Source organism: Neomonachus schauinslandi, chromosome 1 (assembly GCF_002201575.2).
Source record: "Neomonachus schauinslandi chromosome 1, ASM220157v2, whole genome shotgun sequence".
NCBI lineage: Eukaryota > Metazoa > Chordata > Mammalia > Carnivora > Phocidae > Neomonachus > Neomonachus schauinslandi.
In genome coordinates this window covers 8,203,135-8,229,860 of record NC_058403.1, presented here as the reverse complement: position 1 = coordinate 8,229,860, position 26,726 = coordinate 8,203,135, and the positions used below count along the sequence as shown (strand labels likewise).

At 45.6% G+C, this 26,726-nt stretch overlaps 1 protein-coding gene across 1 annotated transcript in view; it reads right to left on the bottom strand.

Moving 5' to 3' along the window:
* The window catches only part of HLCS (holocarboxylase synthetase), a 210,547-nt gene that overhangs the window by 183,170 nt on the left and 651 nt on the right, over window positions 1–26,726 (bottom strand). The window contains exons 2-5 of the mRNA XM_044913424.1: window positions 23,363–23,500; window positions 8,865–9,027; window positions 6,521–7,467; window positions 1,366–1,548 (exon numbers count right to left, since the gene is read on the bottom strand). Of these exons, the coding sequence (XP_044769359.1) occupies window positions 1,366–1,548; window positions 6,521–7,467; window positions 8,865–9,027; window positions 23,363–23,500 (1,431 nt within the window). The remainder of the gene's footprint in view (window positions 1–1,365; window positions 1,549–6,520; window positions 7,468–8,864; window positions 9,028–23,362; window positions 23,501–26,726) is intronic.

The following is a 26,726-nucleotide window of genomic DNA, read 5'->3' as shown; positions in this document are numbered from 1 at the left end:
AGCACCCATTTAAAAGAGTTTGGGGCACCTGGCTGGCTCAGTCAAAAGAGCATGGGACTCTTGATCTTGGGGTTATAAGTTCGAGCCCCATGTTGGGTGTAGAGATTACTAAAATAAATAAACTTTTAAAGTAATTTTTTTAAATAAAAAAGCTAAAAGAGTACAAACTGGCTAAAAACCACAATGAAAATGAAATAAAAGAATGTTTCTTAAATGGAAAAAAAATCCATTGCATATCATTCATTTTTAAAATTTAAAACATTACCTGACGTCTTTTTAGACTAGATAACAGGCACTAGGTACATTATACACATGTAACTTATTAAAACTCCAAACTAATAATATTAATAATTGGACTGTCTTTTAAATAATGTAATTTACACAAAACATTCACATATATTATTTCTTGCAAACCTCATATAATCCTATAAGGTATCCTAATCTTATACGCACGTGGAGTTTATAGCTGTCTTCTCCAAGTGAGCACATCCCAACCAGACAGCCCACAGCTCCACTCTCCTCCAACAACTAAGTTTGCCAAGGGATAGAGTATAACCCAAAAGGGAGTTCCTTCTCTTTTAAAAATATTGAGGTAGGAGGTATACTTTGTTCTTTTCAAGAGAAAGCAGGTAAGTTTGGTGTTTAGAGTCACCTGGACCATCAGGCATTTGCTGAAACTGCAGGGTTATATCACTAAACTCACAAATTTCCCTATGTAGGGGAGACAGGAAAAAGACCTCCAAATACCTTGCCACAATCAATAAGAGATTGACAGCTTGGCAAAGCAAAGGGGTTAGTAGGAGGAGACACCCCTAAGAATCTGGCAACTAGCCCAAACCAGGTAACAACCGCAGGCATCAAATGCCAACAAAAGCCCAGGAAAATTCCTGAATACGTTCCCAGCTCCACGGGCATTTCCCTTTTAGACACAACGAGAGGACAGAAACTGAACTCGGAGCCCCTTCTGCCACAAGAGGGCAGACATCAGCACAAATGAATATTTCCTGTCCAAAAATTCCCTGAAAAAGGCCCGGATCAAAACAAAGGTCTTTAATCCCAAATGAATAAATTGTGGTTTCCAAATACACTCTTGACACATAAAAGAGTGACCCTCTGCCCCCTAAAGTGGATAGGCCGTGACCTTTAAGATACAACGCCTTCTAAACTCCAACAGTCTTCTCTCCCACCCTTACCTACAAACACCACAAATATCAGTTATACTTGGATATCTTTAACACGGTTCCCAAACCTGAAGGCCAAATAAAAACAGAAATCAAAATCGAGACCACTGAGAAAGAACAGGGTCACCGTCTGGAAGAAAGGCGACCGAGGGGTCGTCCCCTTCCAGCCTGAGCACACACTCACCTCCGTCGCAGGCAGTAAGTAAAGAGGGGTTAAGGCAGGAATGTGTCTGATGTCACAGTTTAGGCCGAGCGTTGTCAGGATCTCCCTAAGGACTTCATATCTTCTAATATTGCTTGATTTGAGCAGATCAAAATCTTCTTGGGCTTGCACCACTGAAGAACTGGGAGGTAGTTCTAAGTGCACCTGCGGGAAAAAGACACTGCTTCGTAAATCGTGAATCGTGAATCCGGGGCACTTGCCGACCTTAGGAGAAACAGTGTCTTTACCAGCGTTTCTGAAAACCTCAACAGAAATCCTTCTGATCATCAACAGTATGTAAACGTTGAACTTGACCATGTGGAGAGTCACGACAAAGTAATAAAAAGATTCAAAGGAGCCGACTGAAATTTGGGCAGTCGAGTGGAAAGGTGGTGATGGACACAAGCCTGGATAATATTCAGACTCTGCCCGGGTCCCGACTTGTATCACTAACCAGTTGGGGGACCTCGGCAAGTTGCTCAACTTGATTACTCTACCAAAACACTTAGAAATAGGATTGTACCGAGAAGCCAGCTAAGGTTGCTACTGAACCCCAGGAGGCGCAATGGGTCGTGTGCAAACTCTCACTTCACCTATAGTCATAACCACCAGGAAACACCACCACGAAGGACAGTAGCCTCATTCACCAATGTAAGAGTGTGTGCAGGCATCCAAAAATAGAAGATGTGGGGTTTGGGGGACCCCAGAAAGGCCCGCCCCACCACCCTCCTTCACCTGGATTGAATTTAAGATTCCGGACTTCTATCTAGTTCAGGCTTTGTTGTCCGCTTAAAATTAAAACCCCACCTAGGGGCACCTGGGTGGCTCAGTCAGTTAAACATCTGCCTTTGGCTCAGGTCATGGTCTCAGGGTTTCTGGGATCGAGCCCCGCATCGGGCTCCCTGCTCAGCGGTAGTGTGCTTCTCCCTCTGCTACTCCCCCTGCTCATGCTCGCTCTCTCTAATAAATAAATAAAATCTTTTTTAAATAAATAAATAAATAAATCAATAAAACAGCCCCACCAATCAACAAACAGTCTGTGTCTTGGTCTGAAGGAACATGCTAGAACTTTTAGCTCCTTCAGCTAGAACTTTCCAATCAGTGGTGTGCGCTTTGGTGTAAAGGAACAGACTAGAACTTCTGGTCCTCTTGAGATCAGATTTTTTTTTTTTTTTAAAGATTTTATTTATTTATTTGACAGAGAGACACGGCGAGAGAGGGAACACAAGCAGGGGGAGTGGGAGAGGGAGAAGCAGGCTCCCCACAGAGCAGGGAGCCCGATGTGGGACTCGATCCCAGGACCCTGGGATCATGACCTGAGCCGAAGGCAGTCGCTCAACCGACTGAGCCACCCAGGCGCCCTTGAGATCAGATTTTAACTGGCCATAGAGCCGTGGAGGGTGCCAGAATATGGAGCAACCTAAGCATGTTTGCTTTATTTTGCCTTTGCCAGGAATCAGCTGTGGATTTCTGTTGTATGCAGAGCTCCTGACCTGATACTATTAGGAGCATGATGAAAATAAAAAGCAAGGTGCCCACAGCCTTCAGGCAATGTAGTATCTCTCAATTCCCACCTAAGACTTAACCAAGTCAAAAATACTGTCCAAATATCCTGTCCAAAGTGGTCCAACTGTGCAAAGTTGATGCCAGTCTTAAAGGTTTGGAGAGACAGACCAGCACGGCCCCACGCGAGGGTGGGCCAGCCGAGGGCTGCTCCTGCCGGCCAGGAGGAGTGAGTCCATCCTCCAAACAGCCGCGGAGAGAGGCGGAGGCAGAGAAGTGAAATCCTTCAAGGTATCCGAATCCGAGTCTCCTTCCCTGCGTTCTCTCCCTAAATATGGCCTCTCCTCTCTGGTGGACAAAGCCAGTGGCTCTCCTGGAGGTGACCCCTTACAGGTGGCAGAAATAAAATGAGCAACGTTCTCCCCCCACCTGGGCCCAGAGGAGAGGGCGTGAGCGTGATGCCTGAGTGAATACACAGAAGATCCAAGAAGCACCCGCAGTGCGGTGTGCTGAACTCACAGTCACACCTGAGCGAGGCCAAGGGGGAAAAGGTGGGCTCACCCCCACGAGCAGGCCTCCAGGGCTCCAGGAGGTAAGAGAGAGGACAGCCATGGACATTGTGCGAGGAGTGCTTTCGTGGGCTTTGACAGTAGCTTCAACAACGGACGCGAGAAGAGAGACCTCCTCTGTCTCTAAACCTCAATTCACAGGACAGAGACCGTGTGCTTCTGGATTTGCCTCCTGGTCCTCCATGGGACCCAACATGCGTCTCGTCCTCTGGCTGTATACTGTTACCATGCTGATGGGCCCGTTTCTATACCTTGGCTTCTTCTAAAATTAAGGCTTTTTGACCTAAAAACGTCTTCAGTCACAAATGCAGGGGGTGGGGGGTGGTCTGCCACCTATGTATGCGTCGTCTCTGGTGGGTAGCGCACGGCTAACACCCTACAGAGCACGGGACGGGAGGACTGCCCAGCAAAGCAGGATCTGCCTGAAATGTCAACAGTGCCAGGGTTGAGAAACCCTGCTCGAAAAGCCAGACCATCCTGCCATGCGCTACGCTAAGTAAGGGAATAAAATATTTTTAAGTCCATGTGGGCAACTTCATGCCAAAGTCCTGGTCCAGTCGATAATCCAAGGTCAGCATTAATCCGCAGCCTTAAATGTCCCCTGCAAACCTGATCGTCACAGCAAGCACACGAAAACGTCCTTTCTCCTCGCGATGAGCGGTAAAGGCGTCCACAGGCAGCTCCTTGGCCGTGAGACCACCATCCACCGTGCGGCTGTGGTTTGCCCTTGAAGTGCTCTGCCCCTCTTACTGGGTTACATCATTACTCGATTTACTAGAGATGAAGACTATGAAATTGACCAGGGAAAGAGGAAACTAACCAGCCCTCGATAATAACATTTATTGGCCGCTCTTGGCGGCAAGGTATCGTAGTGACTGAGGTCTGAGCAGAAAGCAGTGACCCTGTCATACAGAGACTGGAAGTCATTTAAAATCAAAAATGACATTCTAATCCTCTGAATCTGATTTTTGAAGCTGCATCGTATTGCCTTTTTTTCCCTAGAGCAATGCATGCAGTATCAAATTTTATGACAGCAACGGGGTCAATGTAAATGGGGTAGCAAGCGGAGTTGCCATGTCACTCAGAGAAATGGATCGCAGCAGTGCCGAATCAATTTTCTAGTACAAGTCTGTGCACAGGGGTGGTAAAAGTCACCATTCAAAACTGAAGTACGGCTCTAGGAAGTCGGGTTTTTAAGTGGATTTTCTGAGAATGCGCAGTTGCTATAGTTACCATCTTTGCAGAGAAAAAGATAAGAGGAACATTTATGAGGCCTCCAAACTAATTCATGTGCTTTGCAGCCTACATGAAACCTGCCTGGCTTGTACGCATTCGTCTGTCCTGATGGCCAGATTTTTAAAATATATGCATCTTTGACTGAGCATTATCTTAAGAACAAACGAATGGGCTTTGGAAGAGTAAAGAAACAAATTTATGACCCCTTGAAGAATGTTTGGTCAGAAAAGCCAAGAGATTTAGCTCCTAGGACAGCATATGAAATGAAAATAAACAATAAAAAAAAGGAAACGATTCTCCAACTCAACAAAAAGATCCCTGTAATAAAACAAAATCTGTTACACTCATCCTGGGAACTATTCTGGGCAAAATATCTACCTCTACTTAACTTTCTCATGAGATAACAAATCCTTAGGGACAAGGGTTCATCTAACTCTAATAAAAACTTTCTGCCCTGAGGTGTTAAAAAAGTTTGCAGTCAATGATCAGGAATTTGGAAACTGTCTATCCTGCTTCCATCTGCTTAAACAAACCAAAAAGGAAAAGGAAAAAGAAAGAAACAAGAAAAAAAACAGCAGATGAGCCAAAGGATTGGGAAGGGAGCGGGAGGGAAGTAGCATGTCCCTTCTTCTCCCTTCCCACTTCTCCCTTACCTATATAGAGCTGACCCTTGAACAATGTGGGGGGCCAGGGGGCCAACCTCACCATGCAGTGGGAAATCTGCATATAACTTTCAACTCTCCAAAAACTTAACTCTAACAGCCTAGTGTTGACCGGAAGCCTTACCGATAACATAAACAGTCAATTGACACATATTTTGTATATTACACATATTATATACTCTATCCTTACAATAAAGTAAGCTGCAGAAAAGGAAACTATTACCAAGAAAATCATAAGGAACAGAGAACACATTTACAATACTATACTGTAGTTAGCCAAAGAATTCCACACAAGTGGACCCACGTAGTTCAAAGCCTTGTTATTCAAAGGTCAACTGTATTAATGTGCCATGAATCAAAATCGCTTCAAAATTCTATCTGAAATTTTTCTCAGCATTTAGATTTTAAGAGTGACAAAAATCATAAAAGAACTGAGGATTTGAGGGCGCCTGGGTGGCTCAGTTGGTTAAGCGACTGCCTTCAGCTCAGGTCGTGATCCCAGGGTCCTGGGATCGAGTCCCGCATCAGGCTCCCTGCTCTGCGGGGAGCCTGCTTCTCCCTCTCCCACTCCCCCTGCTTGTGTTCCCTCTCTCGCTGTGTCTCTCTCTGTCAAATAAATAAATAAAATCTTTAAAAAAAAAAAAAAGAACCGAGGATTTGAGAAGTTTTCAACACTCACCACCCCAGCAGTTGGTGAGCATTCATGCAATCCCTGTTATCAACCACAATGTTGTAATGTGAGGGTTATGAACCCTGAAAATCACCAGCCCAAGGCACTCAACTCCCTACACAAACTAAAAGGTTCGATTATACTGACCACAGTGTGCTCTGAGACAAGAGAGTAGACTAATGTATTTTGGAAAGATGATTACTAGCATAGAGCAAAACAAGAAAGAATTTTCTGACTCATCTTCGGTCAACCAGCAGTCTTTAATCAGCATGACACCTTCTGCTTCGTTCCTCCGTCCCGAGTGTTTTGGTGAAATGCGATATTCATGCGACAGGAAAGCCCTCACCTAAACCTACTCAGCATCCGCAAAAAAGTCCCAGCCAAGGATCAGAAGTACCCCACGGAGCTCAGACTCTTGACCCTTTTGGTGCTCAGCCTTAAAGGGCATACTCTCTGAGAGATCCCCAAAGATCCCTACATGGATACCAGCTCCATACCTGGCAAAGAACAGCTTCTCCTCCACGAGTTCCAAAAGGCACCTGCACTATCAGCCTGTCCTTGTCCTCATTCTCCAGGTGACCCTGCAGCTTGCCCAGGCTGCGGCGCTCCCCGGGGCTTTCCTCATAAACGTAGCCACTGCTCAGGACGCTGAGCTTCACCTGGGTCTGGTCAGCCTTGGAGAAAACCAAGCTCTGGACTGTTTCCTCGAGCACGCTCTTGCTCGTCACCTGGAAGCCAGCAAATGTGAAGGACGAACACAGGCCTAACACTTTCCCTCCCTGAGAAAGGTAGGCCATGAACTTCTGGGAAAGGTCTTCAGGAATAGTCTCCTGGGTGGCAACGACCAACAACAGACAGTTGTCTGACCACGGGTCTCTGAGAGCACTTTCCCTTGACAGGTGGTAGAGTGTATAGCGGTCGGTGTCCACACAGTCCGCCAGAACGGACCGGACCTCCTGGAACCTGCCCAGGGATTTCTGGGGGGCAGAGCCCACGTAGAAGAGGATGTTGGGGGCCTTTCCCGTCACGTTGACTCTCCTCCATTCTCCTTCCAAGCGGATATCATCAGCAACATCCTCCGAACTGCCACTGTGATCATAGGGAAGATCTGGAATGTTCTCTGCAGATGCAAACTTGACAGATTCGATGGTACTATTCTCCAGCTCCAGACACTCATGGCAACTAGACAGATGGAGGGGACAGTGCTCGACAGAGCCTACTCCTCTGTCACCCTCCCCGGCAGGCTCGCTGCCAGAGGCACTCCCTGTCCCCAGTGTGCGTTGTGCACCAAGAACCTTGGGATCATCTCTACCAATGCACTCCATAGCGTCCGGCTCAGGCTTACTCTCAGCGGAAGGTTCAGGATTCTGTCGTAGGGTCTGGGCTTGCTTGTCTGAGGCCTCATCCTCAAGTGCTTTCAGAGTACAGTCCTGCAAGTGCACTGCTAAAATACGAACAGAAAAGACAATCATCAGCCCTTCTGGTCTGTCACGTGGCTCAGTTCAAAACCTCATGGCGCTCTCCGCACTCCACCCAGCGGCTCCCACCTGCATCCCTACCGCAAGTCTTCGGCATCTGCTGGAACCGGGCACTGCTCCCACCTGCTGGGAGGATGCGCCCGACCTTCCCGACAGTGAAATCCCAAATCCCACATTTCCACAACACCTCTGCCTTGTGAATCGGGAAGCCCCAGATCCCCTTATTGGCTGGTGAACAAAGTGGGATTCAGAGAGGTAAATTCTGTGCCCACTTACTTACAGAATCGATTTCTTGGGTGTCAGTCTCCTATAAGAAAATGAAACTGAGAAACAAAAAGGGCACATATCTGGTGTACCCAGCATACCCCACGCAGAAGGTGCTCTCGGGACACTTCATAGGATCAATGGGGGAAAAGGGTCTTTCCAGTATCTTATCTCAGGACTGGAATAGAAATTTACAATCACTGATTCAAAAAACATTCATGGAGCACTTGCTATGCACCTGACATTGTATTGGGCACATGCACATGCCAAATGGGGAAATTAAATGATTTACAAGGATTTCCAGAGCTGGGAATACTCCTTTGCTCAAGATACAAATGAAGACTTTCATGGACACAGAAACTCAATTTTTAAAACCTAATTAAGAAAGAACATTTTGCATGTTTCCTGAAAAAAAGATGTATCCCAAAATATTGTGATATATATTTTTTAAATAAAAAACTGTTCGAATTAGAACTTTGTAGTAATACCGGCTATGCTTTCCATCCAGTCAACTATAGTCTAGAAACTTGTTATATTTTTTAGATTATGGGAAACAAATATTATATGGGTTCTACATTTGCACGCCATCTTGTGGATAACGCAATTATGGGAAATCCTTGTTAAAGAATCTTAAAAGCACTGGGGCGCCTGGGTGGCTCGGTGGGTTAAGGGTCCGACTCTTGATCTCAGTTCAGGTCTTGATCTCAGGGTCTTGAGTTCAAGCCCCATGCTGGGCCCAGCATGTAGCCCACTTAAAAAGAAATAATTTAAAAAGCACTATCGATATACTTTGGGATAAGCATCTCAAAAAAACCTAACACATGCATTATTCTCATACTGTTACAATTACATCCACCTGTTGACCACATTAAACTGAAGATAAGCCTTAAGCCACACCAAACAAGAGGGTTCAAAAGTCCATAAACTAATAACCAATGGTCTCCTGCTATGCTAGAAATATTTTTTTTTAAGTTTTTATTTAAGTAATCTCTACACCCAACGTGGGGCTCCAACTCACGACCCAGAGATCACGAGTTGCCTGCTCTTCTGACTGAGCCAGCCAGGTGCCCCTGATGGACGCATTTCTAAGGTCACTTACAAACAATCTTTTGAGGTACCAATCCATCAGCCATCTGGAGTCTATCTTCCATGAACGCCACCCCCAGCTTACTGAAGTCATCCACGCTTGCTTCAGCGATCAATTGATAAGGATCCCCAGGTCTGCAAGCTAATGGCAAACAGCAGTCGGACCACTTCACAATCTGAGAAAACACGGATGACGGAGGAGGAAGAAAAAGACGTTGAGATTGTTCTTCTCTAAACTAAGCAGAAACTTTTCCCTTCAGCTCCCACCCCTAAGTTAGAGTCAAACATAATGAGTTACTGGATATTGCATTTTCTTAACGTCAAAGTTGTTCTGGCTCTAACATTCTTGTTTCTACCTGACAACAGGGCTTCCAAAGCATTAAATACAACCCTCTATTTTTTTTTAATTTTTTATTTAAATTCAATTAGCCAACATATAGTACATCATTAGTTTTAGATGTAGTGTTCAATAATTCATCAGTTGCGTGTAACACCCAGTGTTCATCACCTCACGTGCCCTCCCTAATGCCCATCGCCCTGTTACTCCATCCCTCTCTTTTAAAAGCAAGCAATTGAAGTCTCCACCGCCATTTTCCAGACATGGAAGTACATCAGTGTGCCCTGTAGTAACAGGAAATAGGAGAAAGCAACAGGTCCACAATATCCAGTGATTTATAATGTAACCCGGAGACCAGCTTTGCTTTGGTGCGGTCTGAGACCGACTGCACCAGAACTCCCCAGGCGTGTGTGAGCACCTCCCTTCCTGGGCACCATACTCTCTGGTGCTCCTGATGCCCTGTAGCCCAGGAATCAGAGAAGTTCTACACGGGGCTCCTCCTTGATTCCTACAACTGGGAAAACAACTGTCAAGGACCATCCCGTCTGGAGACCTCCTGCCTGTCCCAGCTCAAATTCCCACCACAAGGGAAAATGAGCACAGAAAAAACTCAGTCCTTGACATGTTCTGGTTTTTCTAACAGAAGAATGTGAACCTGGGAGGAGGAGAAGGAGAGCCCTGGGGCGGCGGGGGGGGGCGGGGGGAGAAGGGCAGGGCACGCAGGTTAGGAGCCTGGCTCTGGAGTCGAGAACCTGGGCCTGGGTCAAACTGGGCTCATCTTCGCTTTGTGTCCTCGGGCAAGTCTCAGAACCTCTGGAGTCCCAGCTTCCTCATTCATAAAACAGGAACAATGATATGAATATCAGTCATCTTATAGGTTTGTTGTATTAATGAGATTCAAGAGCACATCTGAAACCCGGAAAGCCTGGGACAGCAAAGTACTCAACTGATGAAAGCCACTAGATTATTAGCTATTATGAATCTGGCTTTAAAAGCAAGTAGAGTGGTACTTTTTTAAGATGCCATGAAGAATTTCCCTACTTCCCAAAACAAATCGTTTCAGGGATACACTGCCCCAAATTTCATAATCGGAAATAAATAATTTTGAATTCCATTTTTTATATTGACAGGTTAGGTTTTTAGAACTCTTGCTGAAAACAATGAGAAAGTGCTGGATGATATCAATATAATAACATCATCTTGAAAGCACTGAAGAAACAACTAAATAATGAAACATACTAGGCCCAACGCTGGGGTAAATCCCGAACCTACAGAGGGAAGGGGGAATTCCCACAAGCCAAGCCACCTCTGCCTTAAGGGAACTTGCTCACCCAGGAAATGTGGGGTTCAAAAGTTCAAAAGTCAAGGTCCAATTGGCATAAGGACAGATCTACAGATCAATGGAATAGAACTGAGAGCACAGAAATAAACACATACACCTACAGATAACTGATTTTGGACAAGGTTGCCAAGACAATTCAACAGGGTAAGAACAATTTTTTCAACAGACGGTGCTGGTACAATGGGATATCTATATGCAAAAGAATGAAAATAGACCCCTTACCTCATGCCATTTACACCAGGTACAAAAACCAACTCAAACTGGGTCAAATCCTCCATACACGAGCTAAAACTACAAAATTCTTAGAAGAAAACAGGTGTAAATTGTCATGACCTCGGACAAGGCAATGGTTTCACAGATAGGACACCAAAAGTACAAGCAACAAAAGAGAAAAAACAGATAAATGGGTCTTCATCAAAATCTTTGTGCTTCAAAGAATAGCTTCAAGACAGTGGAAAGACAGGGGAGCCTGGGTGGCTCAGTCGTTAAGCGTCTGCCTTCGGCTCGGGTCATGATCCCAGGGTCGTGGGATCGAGCCCCACATCGGGCTCCCTGCTCTGAGGGGAACCTGCTTCTCCCTCTCCCCACCCCCGCCCCCCACTTGTGTTCCCTCTCTCGCTGGTCTCTCTCTGTCAAATAAATAAATAAAATCTTTAAAAAAAAAAAAAAAGACAGTAGAAAGACAATCCACAAAATGGGAGGAAATATTTGCAAATCACATATCTGATAAAAGACTTGTATCCACAATGTATAAAAATATAGAAAGAAAGAACTCCTACAACACTAAAGACAAAATACCCAATTTAAAAATGGACAAAGCGGGGGGCGCCTGGGTGGCTCAGTCAGTTCAGCGTCTGCCTTCAGCTCAGGTCATGATCTCAGAGTCCTAGGCTTGAGCCCTGCAGCAGGGAGCCTGCTTCTCCCTCTCTCTCTCTGCCTGAGCCCCCTGCTGGTGCTCTCTCTCTCTCTCTCTCTCTCAAATAAATGAATAAAATCTTTTTAAAAATGGACAAAGGATCTGAATAGACATTTCTCCAAAGAAAACATACAAATGGCAATAAGCACTTGAAAAGATGCACAACATCCTTGATTAATCATTAGGGAAACACAAATCAACACCACAATAAGATACTTCACCTCTACTGGGATGGATATAAGCAAAAGGATGGATTCTAACAAGTGTTGTTGAGGATGCTGATAAATCAGAATCCTACTACATTGCGGGTGGAAAGATAAAATGGTGCAGCCTCTTTGGAAAAGAGTTTGATAGTTCTTCAAATATTAAACACAGGGGCACCTGGGAGACTCGGTCGGTTGAGCATCTGACTCTTGATTTCGGCTCAAGTCATGATCTCAGGGTCATGGGATCAAGCCCCATGTTGGGCTCTGTGCTCAGCATGGAGTCTGCTGGTCCCTCTCCCTCTACTCCTACCCCACACCCGCTCACACTCTATTTCTAAAATAAATAAATAAAATCTTAAAAAAAAAAAAAAGTTAAACACAGAATTACCAAATGACCCAGCAACTGCACTCCTAGGTATATAACTAAAGAACTGAAAATATATGTACACACACAAAAGTTATATATAGATGTTCACAGCAGCATTATTCATAATAACCAAAGAGTGGAAACAACCCAAAAGTCTATCAACAGATGACGGAATTAAAAAAATGTATATATGCATACAATGGAGTATTATTCAGCTGTGAAAAAGAATGAAATACTGATTCATGTCGCAACGTAGATGATCTTGAATACATTATGCTAAACGAAGGAAACCAATAAAGAAAGGTCATATATTACATGATTCTACTTATAGGAAATATCGAAAACAGACAAATCTAAAGAGTTAGCGAGTAGATTAGCAGTTGCCAGGCCAGGGAGTAGGGGAGTGGAAAGTGGCCACTGATGGATACGGGTTTCTTTTTGGGGCAATGAAAATGGCATTAGATAGTGGGGACTGCACAACCACTGAATTGTAACTGTATCCTTCAAAAGGATGAGGTTTATGGTATATGAATTATAGGTCAATTTTAAAAAGGGAAAAGAATCAAGGCATTTTGCTTATTCCCACACTGCACCAGGACAGCCTAGACAGTGGGAGGACTCCAGAGCCCAACTCCCTTAACTGAGTCCTGGCTCCTCTGGCTAATAGCTGAGGGACCCAGGCAAGTCACTCAAATTCTCTGTGCTTGGGTTTCCTGTCTGTAACGTGGAAATGGCAAGATTACCCACCTCACAAGGTTACTGGGAGAGATAAATGGGAGTGATGCGCAAAATGCCTGATCCATAGAGGGGCACTTACTATTCTAAACATGGTGTCCTCAAAGCAGGTATTCTCAGTGGGGACCGTATCCCCCGAGTGGGCAAAAACTGGTTTGAGGGTGAGGGAGGGGTTTGGGGGGGGCTGAAAAAAGTTCTAGGTATCACAAGGGTTTGTGGCCCTCCAGGGGTGAACCCAATCCCACAAAATCTTATTCCTTATGATCTCATTCCTCTCCTGAGACAGAATTCAAATTGAATCTAATGTTCCTCGTTCGAGAAGCCATTTAAAAAGCTGGGAAACCCTCAATAAATGCAAGTCTTTATGGTCAAAAGGTTGAAACCCACTAATGGGTCTAGAATATTTGGAGAAAGAGAACCCTCGGAATTTTCTTTTAGCTCTACGGGGAGCCTTCCCTCCACCTGATCACCGACTTCTCCACCTCCCGCCAGACAGGCAGCCAGAGTGAGCCGGAATCCCCTGACCAGCGTTTCAGTGGGACTCCGCACTTCACATCCGACACCTCTAACCCAGGATGAGAACAGAGGCTGACAATTCGCACAAATATTTAGCTGATTTCCAGCTTTGAGAATGGAGGAAGGATGTCAGCTCAGGAGGATGAGAAGATAAACTCTGGCCTTGGCAGGCAAGAGCTGACTTTGCAGAGGAGGGTGAACGGGAAACGTGCAAAGGAACAGCACAACCGACCTCCCACGCAAAGCTAACAGCATCTTTGTCCTCGGGACTATTGCTGGCAATGCACGCGTGAGGAGAAATACTCAGCCAGGGGAGACCCAGCCCCGAGTTCAGTTGTTCAAACGCTGATTTAGCACCCTGCTGGAGAGGGCACGGGTGTGCAGCAAGGCCTCAGAGTAAGCATTTAGTGTAAAAGGAGCCAACACTTAAATTCTCAGACAGCCCTGAAGGAGGAGAGATAAACGAAGCATGGGGAAGGACAGGAAGCAGCCAGGGAACAATACACACCCGCCCCTGATCAGGTTTCTCCACTCAGCCAGCTGTTCCCTCACCTAAGTGCATTTCCTCTTTGTAGAAACGGGGTCCATGAGCCACAGACCATGCAAACTCCCCAAGCTGCACTGTGTCCTTCATCAAAGCAAAGCCAGGCTGTCACCCATGCATCCAGCGGTGTTTGTCTAAAAGCAAACGGGGTGCTTCCAGTTTGCATGTCAGGGTGGAAACAAAGGGATGGAGAAAGAAAGGGGAAGTCACACCAAAGGCTTACTCCCGAAGATCAAAGCGGAGGAAGCCCCGGTCAGCCCTAAACAAAGGGACTTCCTGGCAGAAATCCCTTCCATAACCAAAGCTCATGACTTGCAGTTACCTTGATGACAGGAGGCAGTGGTGGACCTGCTCTACTCAACACACGTCCACAAGGAAGGCCCAGGGCCAAGGGGCACACTACATTACATGCCCGGGGGTGGCTCTTCAGTGAACTGTCCTTCCCAGGGCTGCCTGCAGCATGGTGGGGTGGGGGTGGGGGGGCAGTGCTGAAGTTCTCCCGCAACTCAGCTAGGCCACGGTACCCAGATCTGCCACCAAATTTCAGTACAGATGTGACCCTGAAGGTACTTTTTTAGATGAGATTAATTTTTTTTTTTTTTAAAGAGGGGTTCAGGCAAGGGGCAGAGGGAGAGAGAGAATTCCCTGATGCAGGGCTCCATCTCACAAGCCGGAGATCAGGACCTGAGCCAAAATCAAGAGTTGGAGGCCCAACCGACTGAGCCACCCAGGTGCCCCTACATGTGATTAATTGATTGGATGAGGCCCACCCACATTATGGCAGATAATCAAAGTCCATTGATTTATTTATTTATAAAAGATTTATTTATTTGAGAGAGAGAGAGCGCGCACACATGAGCAGGGGGAGGGGCAGAGGGAGACAGAATCTCAAGCAGACTCCCCACTGAGCACGGAGCCTGATGCGGGGCTTGATCCCAGGACCCCAAGATTATGACCTGAACCAAAAATCAAGAGTTGGCCGTGCAACAGACTGAGCCACCAGGAGGCACCAAAGTCCACTGATTTAAATGTTAAAGACCTTCTGAGAAAAAGACTGAGGTCCCCCAAGGAAGAAGGAATTCTGGCCCCCCAGATGACCCCCTGACTCAAGCAGCCACACCTACTCTTCCCTGGGTGCCCCACCTCTTGGCCGGCCCTGCAAATTCTGGACCTGCAGACTCCACAATCAGGTGAGCCAATTCCTTAAAATAAATGTTTCTGTCCCTCTCTCCCCGCCACCTCCCCCCCCATATATGTATATATATATATAAACATATATGTATATGGGCGTGCACGCACCATGCGTACAAGCGCGTGCACACACACACACACACACACACACACACCCCTACCCCTGCTGGCTCAGCTTCTCTGAAGAACCCAGACTGAAACAAGTTCAGTTTAAACTAAAACAATCTGTTCTGCGGAGTCAGATACTTGATGTTGCTAATGTGTCTGGCTCTTATTCCTTTCTTCCAAACCAACTTAATTACATGCTAGGTTTTTAAAATTTCTAGCAATAAACTGGATGAAGGAGGGTGAGGCACGCAGACATGGGAGGAATGTGAAGCTCGGAGAGTGAAGGAAGGCGGTTATCCCTGGACCTTCAGGTTTGGAAACACAGAGGACAAAGGATGGCTACAAACTTCATTCTCACGCTCTATTATTTGAAAAGATAATATGCCCTACAGTGCTTTCAGGAGAAGGGTGTTGGAAAATCAAGTGACAGGATAAAGGACGTCAGGACTACATAGCTAGCAAGAGCTGACACAACAAGCTTGCGGGTGAAACCACGTGGGACTGCAAACCCAGGACTGACCAGACACCCCAGGAAGAGGGGGGCCCAGGGACCTTAATTTTCTGAGTACCTGAGAGTCAGTCAGTCAGAAAATAAGAGAAATACCCTTGTTGTCACAGCCTTTTTACTTTCCTTGTGTCCTGGAGGAGTCCCATAAGCCCCTGAGCCCCCCGTCTAAGCTGTACTGCATTAGCCTCCCCAACCGCTCACTGCCCACTTCCCATGCCCATCCCACCAATGCTGGCAACCTGAGGAAGAGCAGAAGTCTTAAAAGACATCCCAAGTGTGGAGCGCCTGGGTGGCTCAGTCGGTTGGGCGTCCACCTTTGGCTCAGGTCATGATCCCAGCGTCCTGGGATCGAGCCCCGCATCAGGCTCCCTGCTTAGCACGGAGCCTGCTTCTCCCTCTCTTTCTGCCCCTCCCCCAGCTTGTGCGCACACATGCTCTCTCTCTCTCAAGTAAATAAATAAATAAATCCCCCCCCCCCAAAAAGACATCCCAAGTGTTCTCGTTACCCATTGCGGAGTAACAAAGCACCCCAAAATGTAGTGGCTTAAGCTACTCATTTATTTTGCTCAATCTCAAATGTGGGGAGGGCTTGGCAGGGACAGTTCAACTCTGCTCCATGAGGCTAGGGTGCCTCAACTGGGCCCGGATGATCTACTTCCAGGATGGCTCCCTCATATAGCTGGCAAGTTAGAGCTGCCCACCAGCTGGAGTGTCCTTCCTTGGCAGCAAGGGACTTGAGTTCCAAGAGCCCAGGCAGGAGCTGCCAAGGGTCTTAGGATCTCGCCTTGGAAGTCCCATCGCACAGGACAATATACTATGCTGAGTTCCTGCCAGTTCCTGTCCCTCCACTCAGCGCGTGAATGGCACGTCCCCAGACTTACATGCTCGCTCAGCCCGGGCCCCTGCATGAGAAGGATGCATGGAGCAGAGCCCGGAGCAGAATCATAGCTTGAAACAGCAACAGCGAACCTGCTGAGCCTACACATAAGCCGAGCAAGAAACCAAGATTTGTTGTTAGGAACCAGTGAGATGCTAGGGTCATCTGTTATTTCAGCAGAGCTGACCAAAACAATGCACAAAACTGCATTCCTTACAGCAGCCCCTCCACCAGTTCTTCCTGCCGTATTCCCAATCTGCACGAATGATCCCCCATCCACCAAAAACTACTGTCCCTAGGATAAAGCCCCAAATTCTTAATGAGTGTACTTAAACCTTCTGTGATCTGTGCATTAGGTGCATTTGTTGTACTAGTGAAGAATATTCAGCTCTGCTACATAGAGAACAGGAAAAACGAACGGCATGGATGCAACTCATACATCAAGTTAGTAACTTACAAGACATGCTGAAGATCGATGACGTCAATGGAACATACATGTAATGAACACAGATAAAAAGGAAAGAACAAAAGGGAGTATTACCCCTAGTCAGAGAGTCATGGACAGACCAAGTAAATGTTAACTATCATCAAGACACAAATCATGCCATCTCCAGATTGACAGTTGTCATCCCCAAGTCAGCCACCCAGTAGGGCCCCATGTGTGTAGTCTGCCTAGAAACAGATGAAAATCACAACTGGCACACAGCTCTTCCAGGCATACAGGTCCTGAGTCTCCCCAACAGAACAAGTGTCCATCTGCTGAGCCCCCTGCTTTAACCTCCTCTCTGGCCCTTGCAACTACACTCTCGGCAGGGAAGGTTGTATATACAGCAAAGAGCAGGACGTGTAAACACTGCAGAGCCCAGGATCCGGGGATGCAGTCCTTCCAGGCGGCAGGCACCTAATCCTAAGCGTTAGCCAATCCCAGACCTCCCCCACGTGCTTCTTTTTTTTTAAGATTTTATTTATTTATTTGACAGAGAGAGACACAGTGAGAGAGGGAATACAAGCAGGGGGAATGGGAGAGGGAGAAGCAAGCTTCCTGCGGAGCAGGAAGCCTGATGCGGGCCTCGATCCCAGGACCCTGGGATCATGACCTGAGCCGAAGGCAGACGCTTAACGACTGAGCCACCCAGGCGCCCCGTCCCCACGTGCTTCTTGTTGCATGTTTTGAAATGATTTAATGAGCTGTGTGATTCACATATCTTAACTTGGGCTGCAAGCTTCTCTACTCTGGTACTGCTGGGAGAGCCTGCCCGGTCAGGCTCTTTTTTTTTTTTTTTTTTTGAAGATTTTATTTGTAAGTAATCGCTACACCCAATGTGGGGCTCAAACTCACAACCTCAAGATAAAGAGTTGCATGCTCTAGCGACGTAGCCAGCCGGGCACCCCTGTGTCTTAGAAGCTACTGCTGCATCTAGATAATTTCCCACACAACAGTCCAGCCCCATCGATCTCCTCTGGCCTTATCTTGGGCCACTCCCCCTACTCATGTTACTGTAGATGCAACTGTACTGAACCAGTCCCCAGGTGCAAACCTCCGCATCCTTCTGCACCTGCCGTTCTGCTGGGAAGCCCTTCCCTCCTCTGCACCAAATTCCTGTTTTTCCGTTAAAACTCAGATATTACCTCCCCCGGAAAGTCCTTCCTGACCTCACCCCTATCTAGATAGGTTGCCCACCACCACCACCACCCCATCCATGCCCTCCCATTGCACTTGTCCTGAATTGTAATTGTTCATCTACTTAGCTGTCTTCCCTCCCACACTGTGAGCTCCTTAAGTTGACGGGAACCATCGTCTCTGAATGCACCTTGCATCTCCATAGGACACATAACTCCAGCCCTGGCACACAAGCTGGCATGTAATAGGCACTTGATAAACCCTGGATGAATGAATGAATGAATGAATGTCTTGATAGCGAGTACAAGGAACATAAGTGAATTTTTGGCAACAAAAGAATTATGTATGACTTTTGGGTCATCGATTCTTACTAAACAAGACTGCTAATGTCATTACAGAAGATACTGAAAATTGAGCTGAATCTACCATGCTCCACTGGTATTTGTTATGGAACCTTAGCAAAATAATTGGAACAGAGTAGATGTTCAATAAATATGTTAATGAATGACTTAGTGAAAATACGAATATATGAATGTTACTTTTTTTTAACAGCCTTATTCCTAGGATTCATTTATTTGTTGTTGGGGTCTGTAGAATGACCACAAATGAAAGCCATTTGACGGGCACCTGGGTGGCTCAGTCAGTTAAGCGTCCAACTCTTGGTTTTGGCTCAGGTCATGATCTCAGGGTCCCGAGACTGAGCCCCGTGTTGGGCTCCCTGCTCAGCAGGGTGTCTGCTTCTCCTTCGCCCACTGCCCCTCCCCCCTCTTGTGCTTTTTCTCTCTCTCTCAAATAAGTCAATAAAATATTTTTTTAATTTTTTTAAAAAAGAAAGCCATTTGAGATATCCAAAATTCAAGAAGATATTTTAAATATCTGTAAGAGTTCCATAATCCTAGAAATATGAAAGAATGTGACATCTCATCAAGTTCAAAAGTCTTTCTTACATATATATTTTCAATTTAATATCTTAGGGTCCTGTTAAACTCAAATGACCTTTTTTTTTTTTTTTTAAAGATTTTATTTATTTGACAGACACAGCAAGAGAAGGAACACAAGCAGGGGGAGTGGGAGAGGGAGAAGCAGGCTTCCCACGGAGCAGCACGGAGCCAGATGCGGGGCTCGATCCCAGGACCCCGGGATCACGACCCGAGCCGAAGGCAGCTGCTTAATGACTGAGCCACCCACGAGCCCCAACTCAAATGACTTTAGAGTTAAGTGCAAAATACATAGATTCATAGAAGCCCCCCAAAATGCAAAATCCCATTAAGCAATCAACCCAAATGAGAACTGCAGAGTTAGTGAGCTATGAGATCAATTTCTTTTTTAAAGTAGGCTCCATGCCCAATGCAGGGCTTGAACTCACAACCCTGAGATCAAGAGTTGCATGCTCTACCAACTGAGCCCAGCCAGGTGCCTGAGATCAATTCCTTTATAAGTTTTAAGGCCCAACTTATAAAATGAAGTACGGTGTAATAGCCAGAGTGGTCAAAAAAATAGCTCTGAATGTCTCCGGCTCCTGGTTGCAAGACCCACCAAACCCTCTGATCATAAATAAAATGAATTATCTGGACAGTAGCTGTCTTCCTTTCTACCTCAGAAAATTAAGAAATAAGTTGTTGCCATTAAGCAAGATCTTAATTAAATCTTCATTAGAACATATGTTAAATGAAATGGTAACTGTGAGAAATACTAATTATCTCCCAGTATCTAGTCTTTCGTTCTTCCCTTCAACCCATGACTGTCCAGGTAGGTCTGCAGTTCTCAGCCTGCCTTGCCAGCTAACAGAACAGGTACATTAGTGGCCTGTGAAACTTCTGGATCAGAGTTTTTAAAGAGGAAGCTGGCTGGCCCCCACCCCCTCTCTTTTCCCAACCTGGGGGGGCTAGAATGTGCATAAGGCCGACAACAGTGGCAGGGGTAGTACGAACCAGCCTCTACCTAGAGAGTGAATGAGGCTGGCAGAGGGGAGATGACAGAGCAACACGACAGAAGGGAACTGGGTCCCTGGATGGCCTTATAGCGCAGAACCGCCTCGCTGAGGGAGAAAGAAACTTCTAGCTTTTTGCTCTGCGGCAGTTCTGGGTCTCTGTTACAGTAGCTTAGCCTGTACCCTCCATAACACAGTAACTATGTTCCTTCAGATGCTCTATGTCTTTGAACCCCATAAAGATGTACAATTAAGGAACAACAATTTAGGAAATCAAGAACACAGCAGTCACATTTTGTGTTAAGGAGGAACCTGCGCCTATTTTAGGTAATGGCAATATTTTAGAAATTTTGGCCTTGGTTTTAAGGTGAAATCTTACTAAATAAACAAGTAATATTAGCATATCTAAGAAAGCATCAAGCTTACTCTACGTTTAATAATTGATAAGAACTATGTAAGTGTTCAGAAAGATGACGTTTGCTCACCCAGATGACTTATGTATTTAAAAAGAAATTGGTTTGGGGAGGGAGAAGGTAGGGGCAGGGGAGGCAGAATAGGTGGATAGACTCTGGGGGATCACATAGGTATACTTGTTCCATTTCCATACTCAGTGGTGAATTCGTGGGTATTTATTATATAATTTCAAATTTGTCAGTGAAGTGAGGGCCATGCATGAACCAATGATGAGAGTACATTTTGATCAAGGATTAGGATTAATCCAAGTCTGTGCAGCTAGAGTCCCAAAATAAAATACAATGTTTTAAGATATTTGAGCTTCTAAACAGGACAAATATTATTCAGAAATTCCACCAAACGTGATCACAAACTTTTGTTAAATTTCTAAGAATGGTAAATTAGGACTTAAAAGCCCAAATCAGAACAATTAGGTTACCATGAATGGACTCTTCATAGGTTAAAAAAAAAAAAAAAAAAAGCCAAGCATTGGCCATTTCACGTTTCAACCTAATTGATCATTTAATTTGTAATTTTAATACACTGAAAATCATTGTTTTAAATAAAAAGGAAGTTTCTGAATAGTCTTATCTTCTGCATATGAAAATTACGCTTGAGTTCACCAAAAAACTTCACATCACTAGTTGGCGTCTTTCTACCGAACACAGAAGAGCTACGAGCATTGCTGGATTGGCCTCAGGTTAATATAAGCTTTGCTGTTAATGACTAGGAAACGGCAATGTCTAGATCTCTTTAAAACTACTAATGCATTCCTCTGGCTACTAAAAAGGGTATGGACACTGGTTAAAACTATCTGCCACTTAGCAGCTGGTGGCTTTAGAAATGCCCTTTAAGGGGCGCCTGGGTGGCTCAGTGATTAGGCGTCTGCCTTCGGCTCGGGTCGTGGTCCCGGGGTCCTGGGATTGAGCCCCGCATCCGGCTCCCTGCTCCGCGGGAAGCCTGCTTCTCCCTCTCCTCCTGCTTGTGTTCTCTCTCTCTCTCTGTGTCTCTCTCTGTCAAACAAATAAAATCTTTAAAAAAAAAAAAAAAAGAAAGAAAGAAATGCCCTTTAAGGGGCACCTGGGTGGCTCAGTTGGTTAAGCATCTGCCTTCGGCTCAGGTCATGATCCCAGAATCCTAGGATCAAGTCCCACATCTGGGCTCCCTGCTCAGTGGGGAACCTGCTTCTCCTTATCCGAAAGAAAGAAGAAAGAAAGAAAAGAAAGAAAGAAAGAGAAAGGAAGGAAGGAAGGAAGGAAAGAAAGAGAGAGAGAGAGAGAGAGAGAGAAAGAAAGAAAGAAAGAAAGAAAGAAAGAAAGAAAGAAAGAAAGAAAAGAAAAAGAAAGAAAGAATTAATTAATTTAATCTTAGGGCGTCAGTTTTCTTCTCTTTAAAATGACAAGAATAATATCGTACAGAATTGTAAGCATTGCAGCAATGTGTGTAAAATGCCTAGCAGGGGCTGGATAAATGGTATTATTACCATTATCCTAAGTCTATATAAGGTTCGATAAAACATCAGGAGGCTACAGGAGGAAATGGAGCGTCACAGCACAATGGTGGCTCTCAGGCCACCTGCCAAACCTTAAGCCCCTTCGGAGTCCCAAACACAGTTTCTTTTTTTTTTTTAAGATTTTATTTATTTATTTGACAGAGAGAGACACAGTGAGAAAGGGAACACAAGCAGGGGGAGTGGGAAAGGGAGAAGCAGGCTTCCCGCTGAGCAGGGAGCCCGATGCGGGGCTCAATCCCAGGACCCTGGGACCATGACCTGAGCTGAAGGCAGACGCCCAACGACCGAGCCACCCAGGCACCCCCCAAACACAGTTTCTTGCTCTCCTTTAAATATCTTTACCCATCTCGTGGCCCTTATTTCAGTCTACCTTGAATTCTAGTCCATTTTTGTCTAGTCTTCCTCCTCTCTTCCTTTTCTCTCATCCCAATACAATGGCTTAAAGATGGTGTTTGTAAAATGGAAATCCAGTGACGATGGCTATCATCAGCAAAACCCCTGCTGGATTATCAAGTGACAGGCAGGGATCACATGGTGGCTGAGTGAAAGCAGCAAGGCAAGGACTCATCACAGATACCTGAGCGGAAGACACCCACGAGAGGGGCTTAGGTCAGAGTTCCACGGGGCCTAAGGGCATGACCATGTCTGGTGAGAAGGCGCCCCCTGAAGCTTGAGCAAGAGTGTGTTTCCTGGATTTGTGTCTAGAAAGAGAACTCTGGCCATCAAGAAAAAAACCCACGGACACAAGACAGGACAACATTTCCATGGTTTAGACCAAAAGATCTGAAGCTGAGCACGAAACAAGGAGTGGAAATGAAGGAGGCGAGTGGAGACGGCCAGGGAAGGGGCATCAGTAGAATTTGGACCTGCATGGCAGGAAGGACGCAGAAGGTGAGAGGAAGAACAGGTTGGGGTGTTCCTCTGAGACTCTCTTTTTTTTTCCATCAGAGAAATAGAAGCAACTACTTTTAGACAGGTTATTAAGTTTGAAGTGTTTTCAGAATACTCCAGGGGAGATGTCTAGGAAGTGCACGGCGATATAAGTTAACCACTCGGGCCAAATTGAAGAAGTGGAGGGATGGGCTAGATGCCCCTCCAGCACGCTGCCCAGTGAAAATATGATGGGAGCCACAAACACAAGCCACCCAGGCAGTTTTTCTAGCAGCCACATTAAAAAAAAAAAAAGAAACAGGTGAAAATGATTTTAATAATACATTTTTCTTTAACCCAAAATGTTCACAAAAGAGGGGGTCACAAAGGCCAGGAAAGAACAGGGGAAAAAACAAATTTACTTTTGGTTAAGACATCATTTCCTTTTGGGACACAAGTGAAGAACATGTTACTCACAGTTTCTGAAGAGGAAGCCGGTCTCTGTAAACTCTCACCTTGCACCCAAATGCTCTCTGTCACAAATGCTATGTGTTCTGCTTCAAGTATAAAAGGAGAGACAAGAAACAGGGCCCATTTGTTCAAGTCATCAATGGACTGGACAGAGGGAAAGAAACACACAAAAAGGGGACTCAATATCACTTCAAATCACAACTGTCACGTATATCAACATCTGGGACCTCCCCTCCTCTGTAATTCCAGGTGGGATCTAAATAAGTTAATCAGATGCTCTCCTACATACCACATTAACCCTGAGCTTCTGGTCAAACTGTGACTGTTTAAACACCTGCAGGATCCCTTCTATGATCCATGACAATTTTAACATCTCTAGATATGTGTGATCTACCATTAATTCTGAAGCTGGGCTTACCCCCACCATTCCTTACTGCTTACAGCATGAGGAGCTTCCCAACTCACAACTCAGAAGCACATTTAAAGGTGAGGAGGCTCAGGAGTGCATGCCGGTCAAAAGAAACCCATTACTAATAGAAGCCTGAAGAACTCTTCTTCCATTTCCTCTAGCCATTATAGATAGCATCAGCATTGGTTATCAGATTGGATTTGTCCGTTTATCTGTGCTCTCCCTCCTGAAACCTCTCTAAGAGGACAGTAAGTGAATTTTAAAGGCTTTAAACCACTAAAAACAATGCATATCCAGAGCAGAAAAGCTGACCTCTAAGGCTGCAGGAGGTGAGCCCTTTTATCACCACCAAAAAAAAGGTCGGGCTCCACACCCTGTTTACCAATTCAAATCTGCGCTTTTGATCTCGGAGGATCAAAAGGTGTTTCCACCTGGCCTAGTAACCTGGCACATAGTAGACTATTAATAAATATCTACTGAACTAATTAATGAATGAAAATTTGGGGGAGAGAAAATGCCTCTCCATGGGTTAACATAATTATCAATATAGCAGTTAACAGGGCGCCTGGGTGGCTCAGTTGGTTAAGCGACTGCCTTCGGCTCAGGTCATGATCCTGGAGTCCCGGGATCGAGTCCCGCATCGGGCTCCCTGCTCAGCGGGGAGTCTCCTTCTCCCTCTGACCCTCCTCCCTCTCATGCTCTCTGTCTCTCATTCTCTCTCTCGCAAATAAATAAAATCTTAAAAAAAAATATAGCCGTTAACAACAAAAAAGTTGTCCACCTTACTCAAACACAGAACATGTGTATATTAAACAAAAAGCTTAAAATTTCCAGTGTGTATAAACTCTTTGGTTATAGTTATCAATTTCTGTGGGAACTTCAGTTATATAAACATACACATTCTATGCATCTGGTTCTAAATATATGAAGTAAGGATACAGCAAAGACATAAGATTCATTTCTGTAAAGTTACTTTAGTCCAGGTAGACGGACAAGGTAGCTAGCAAACCAAATCTGTAGCCCCACCATATTTCATAGCTTACATCAACAGTAGCTAATCACAAATAGTCAGGTTTTCCAGTCACAGGCCTTACCCATCAGAGCTGAAACCCAACAACCACGAACCACTCCTTCATTCACTGAAATACTGAGTAACTATCACAGGGCAAGCTGCTAAGCTAAGCTAAAAAGACCCAATTCCTAGGGAGAAAAAGATAAAAACTAGAAATAGGAAGGGTGATTTAAAGTGTATGAGGGCACAGCGCAGGCCCATCCCATCTAGTGTGAAGAATGAGGAACATCTCCTTGAGACAATGATATCTGAGCAAAGCTCTAGGGTGAGGCAAAGTTAACTTCAAAGAGCAGGAGCATAGCATCAGGTTCCAGAATCCCTAAAAACCCAAAGCTGGCTTGGCAGGGGTGCCCCCACAGTAGGCTGGAGCGGTAGGAAAAAAGCTGAAAAGCCCTGGTTATAGTTATGGTAGTTAACAGATCAGTAAAGTCATGGAGATATTCAAAAAGTAAAACTGTCTTCCAAGAAAATTTAAAATATTTACATCTCAACATTTTTGAATGTCCAAAATGTTTACTCTAATTGAAATCTTTTTCTTTTAAGATTTTCTTTATTTATTTGACAGAGAGAAAGCACAAGCAGGGGGAGCAGCAGAGGGAGAGGGAGACGCAGGCTCCCCACTGAGCAAGGAGGCTGATGGGGGGGCTAGATGCCAGGACCCCAGGATCATGACCTGAGCAGAAAGCAGACCCTTAACTGCTTTAGGGTGGACTGAGCCACCCAGGCACCCCTCTAATTGAAATCTTAAAGTTTATTTTTTTAAGTAAATGAATCCAGATTGTAAACCACTGCAATAGAAAAATTCACCCCTCAATTTTTCTTTATTTTGTTATTTCTCTCAATCTTGGTTCCTTGAGAGAATTAAGCCCTATTTAGTTCATTGAGCCCTCAAGTGGAATGAGTGTCTCGCTGTCTTGCATCTAAGTGGTCCTAGCTAAGCACTCTCTCAGAACTGAGAGAACAGTTACTCATTTTCTGTGTGTTATAGTATACTAACAAGGAAGGGTATTTTTGATTTGCTAGTAGCACGGTATAATTCCATACTTAAGCATACAACGAAGTATTCAAACCTGAGATAAGATTTTAATTCCCACGCGGGTGTTATGGTTTCGCACACGTAGAAAATCTTACTTTAATGGTAAAAGTGAGCCAACTTTCCGGAGGGAAGAGGAAAGGGAAACAAACCGATTAAAAGCAAACACTTTTAAATGCTAATGAAAACAGTGTTAGTTTTGTCAGTGGAAATCTGGGCAGAACTGCACCGTGAAGTCCACCTCCAACAGCTGAATGGATGGAACTGCTGTCCCCTTTTACAGAAAGGGAACATTAGTTTTGCTAAACGACCCGCAGGTGAAAGAGCCTGCTGAACTTGCAGCTATCAGGCTAAGTATTGGGTCAAAAACAAAGTCTGTGTGCAAACCGGAGTCAGAGATGCAAAGTGGGGCGCCCTGGTTGGTAAAACTCGCCACTGACAGGGCCGTTTTGTCCCCTCGGAGATATGTGACAGAGGTTGACGATCTGCTGTCTTTCTGTGAATTCAGGTTCAACCCAAACGCAGCCACAGTGGAGGAGAGGATGTCAGAAAAGACCCTCCAGGTGGGCAGTGCTAATCGCCAGATTTGGAACGGCAGGAGCCATGCAACCCCATACAGTCGACCCGGCACGCCGGGGACAGTGTCGCCGGGCGCAGCTCCGGACCTCTGGTCCCGCCCCCCGTCCGGGTTCCCGAGGATATGCACGCAGAGGCAACCCCGGAGCCCGGCCCCCGCACGGACCCCAAGCCCGCGACCTCCCGGCTCGCACAGCCCGGGCACAGCGCGGGGCCGGCCGGCGCTTCCGGCAGACGGCGCCCCCGAGGCCGCGCCTCCCGCCGGCCCCGCCCGCCGCGC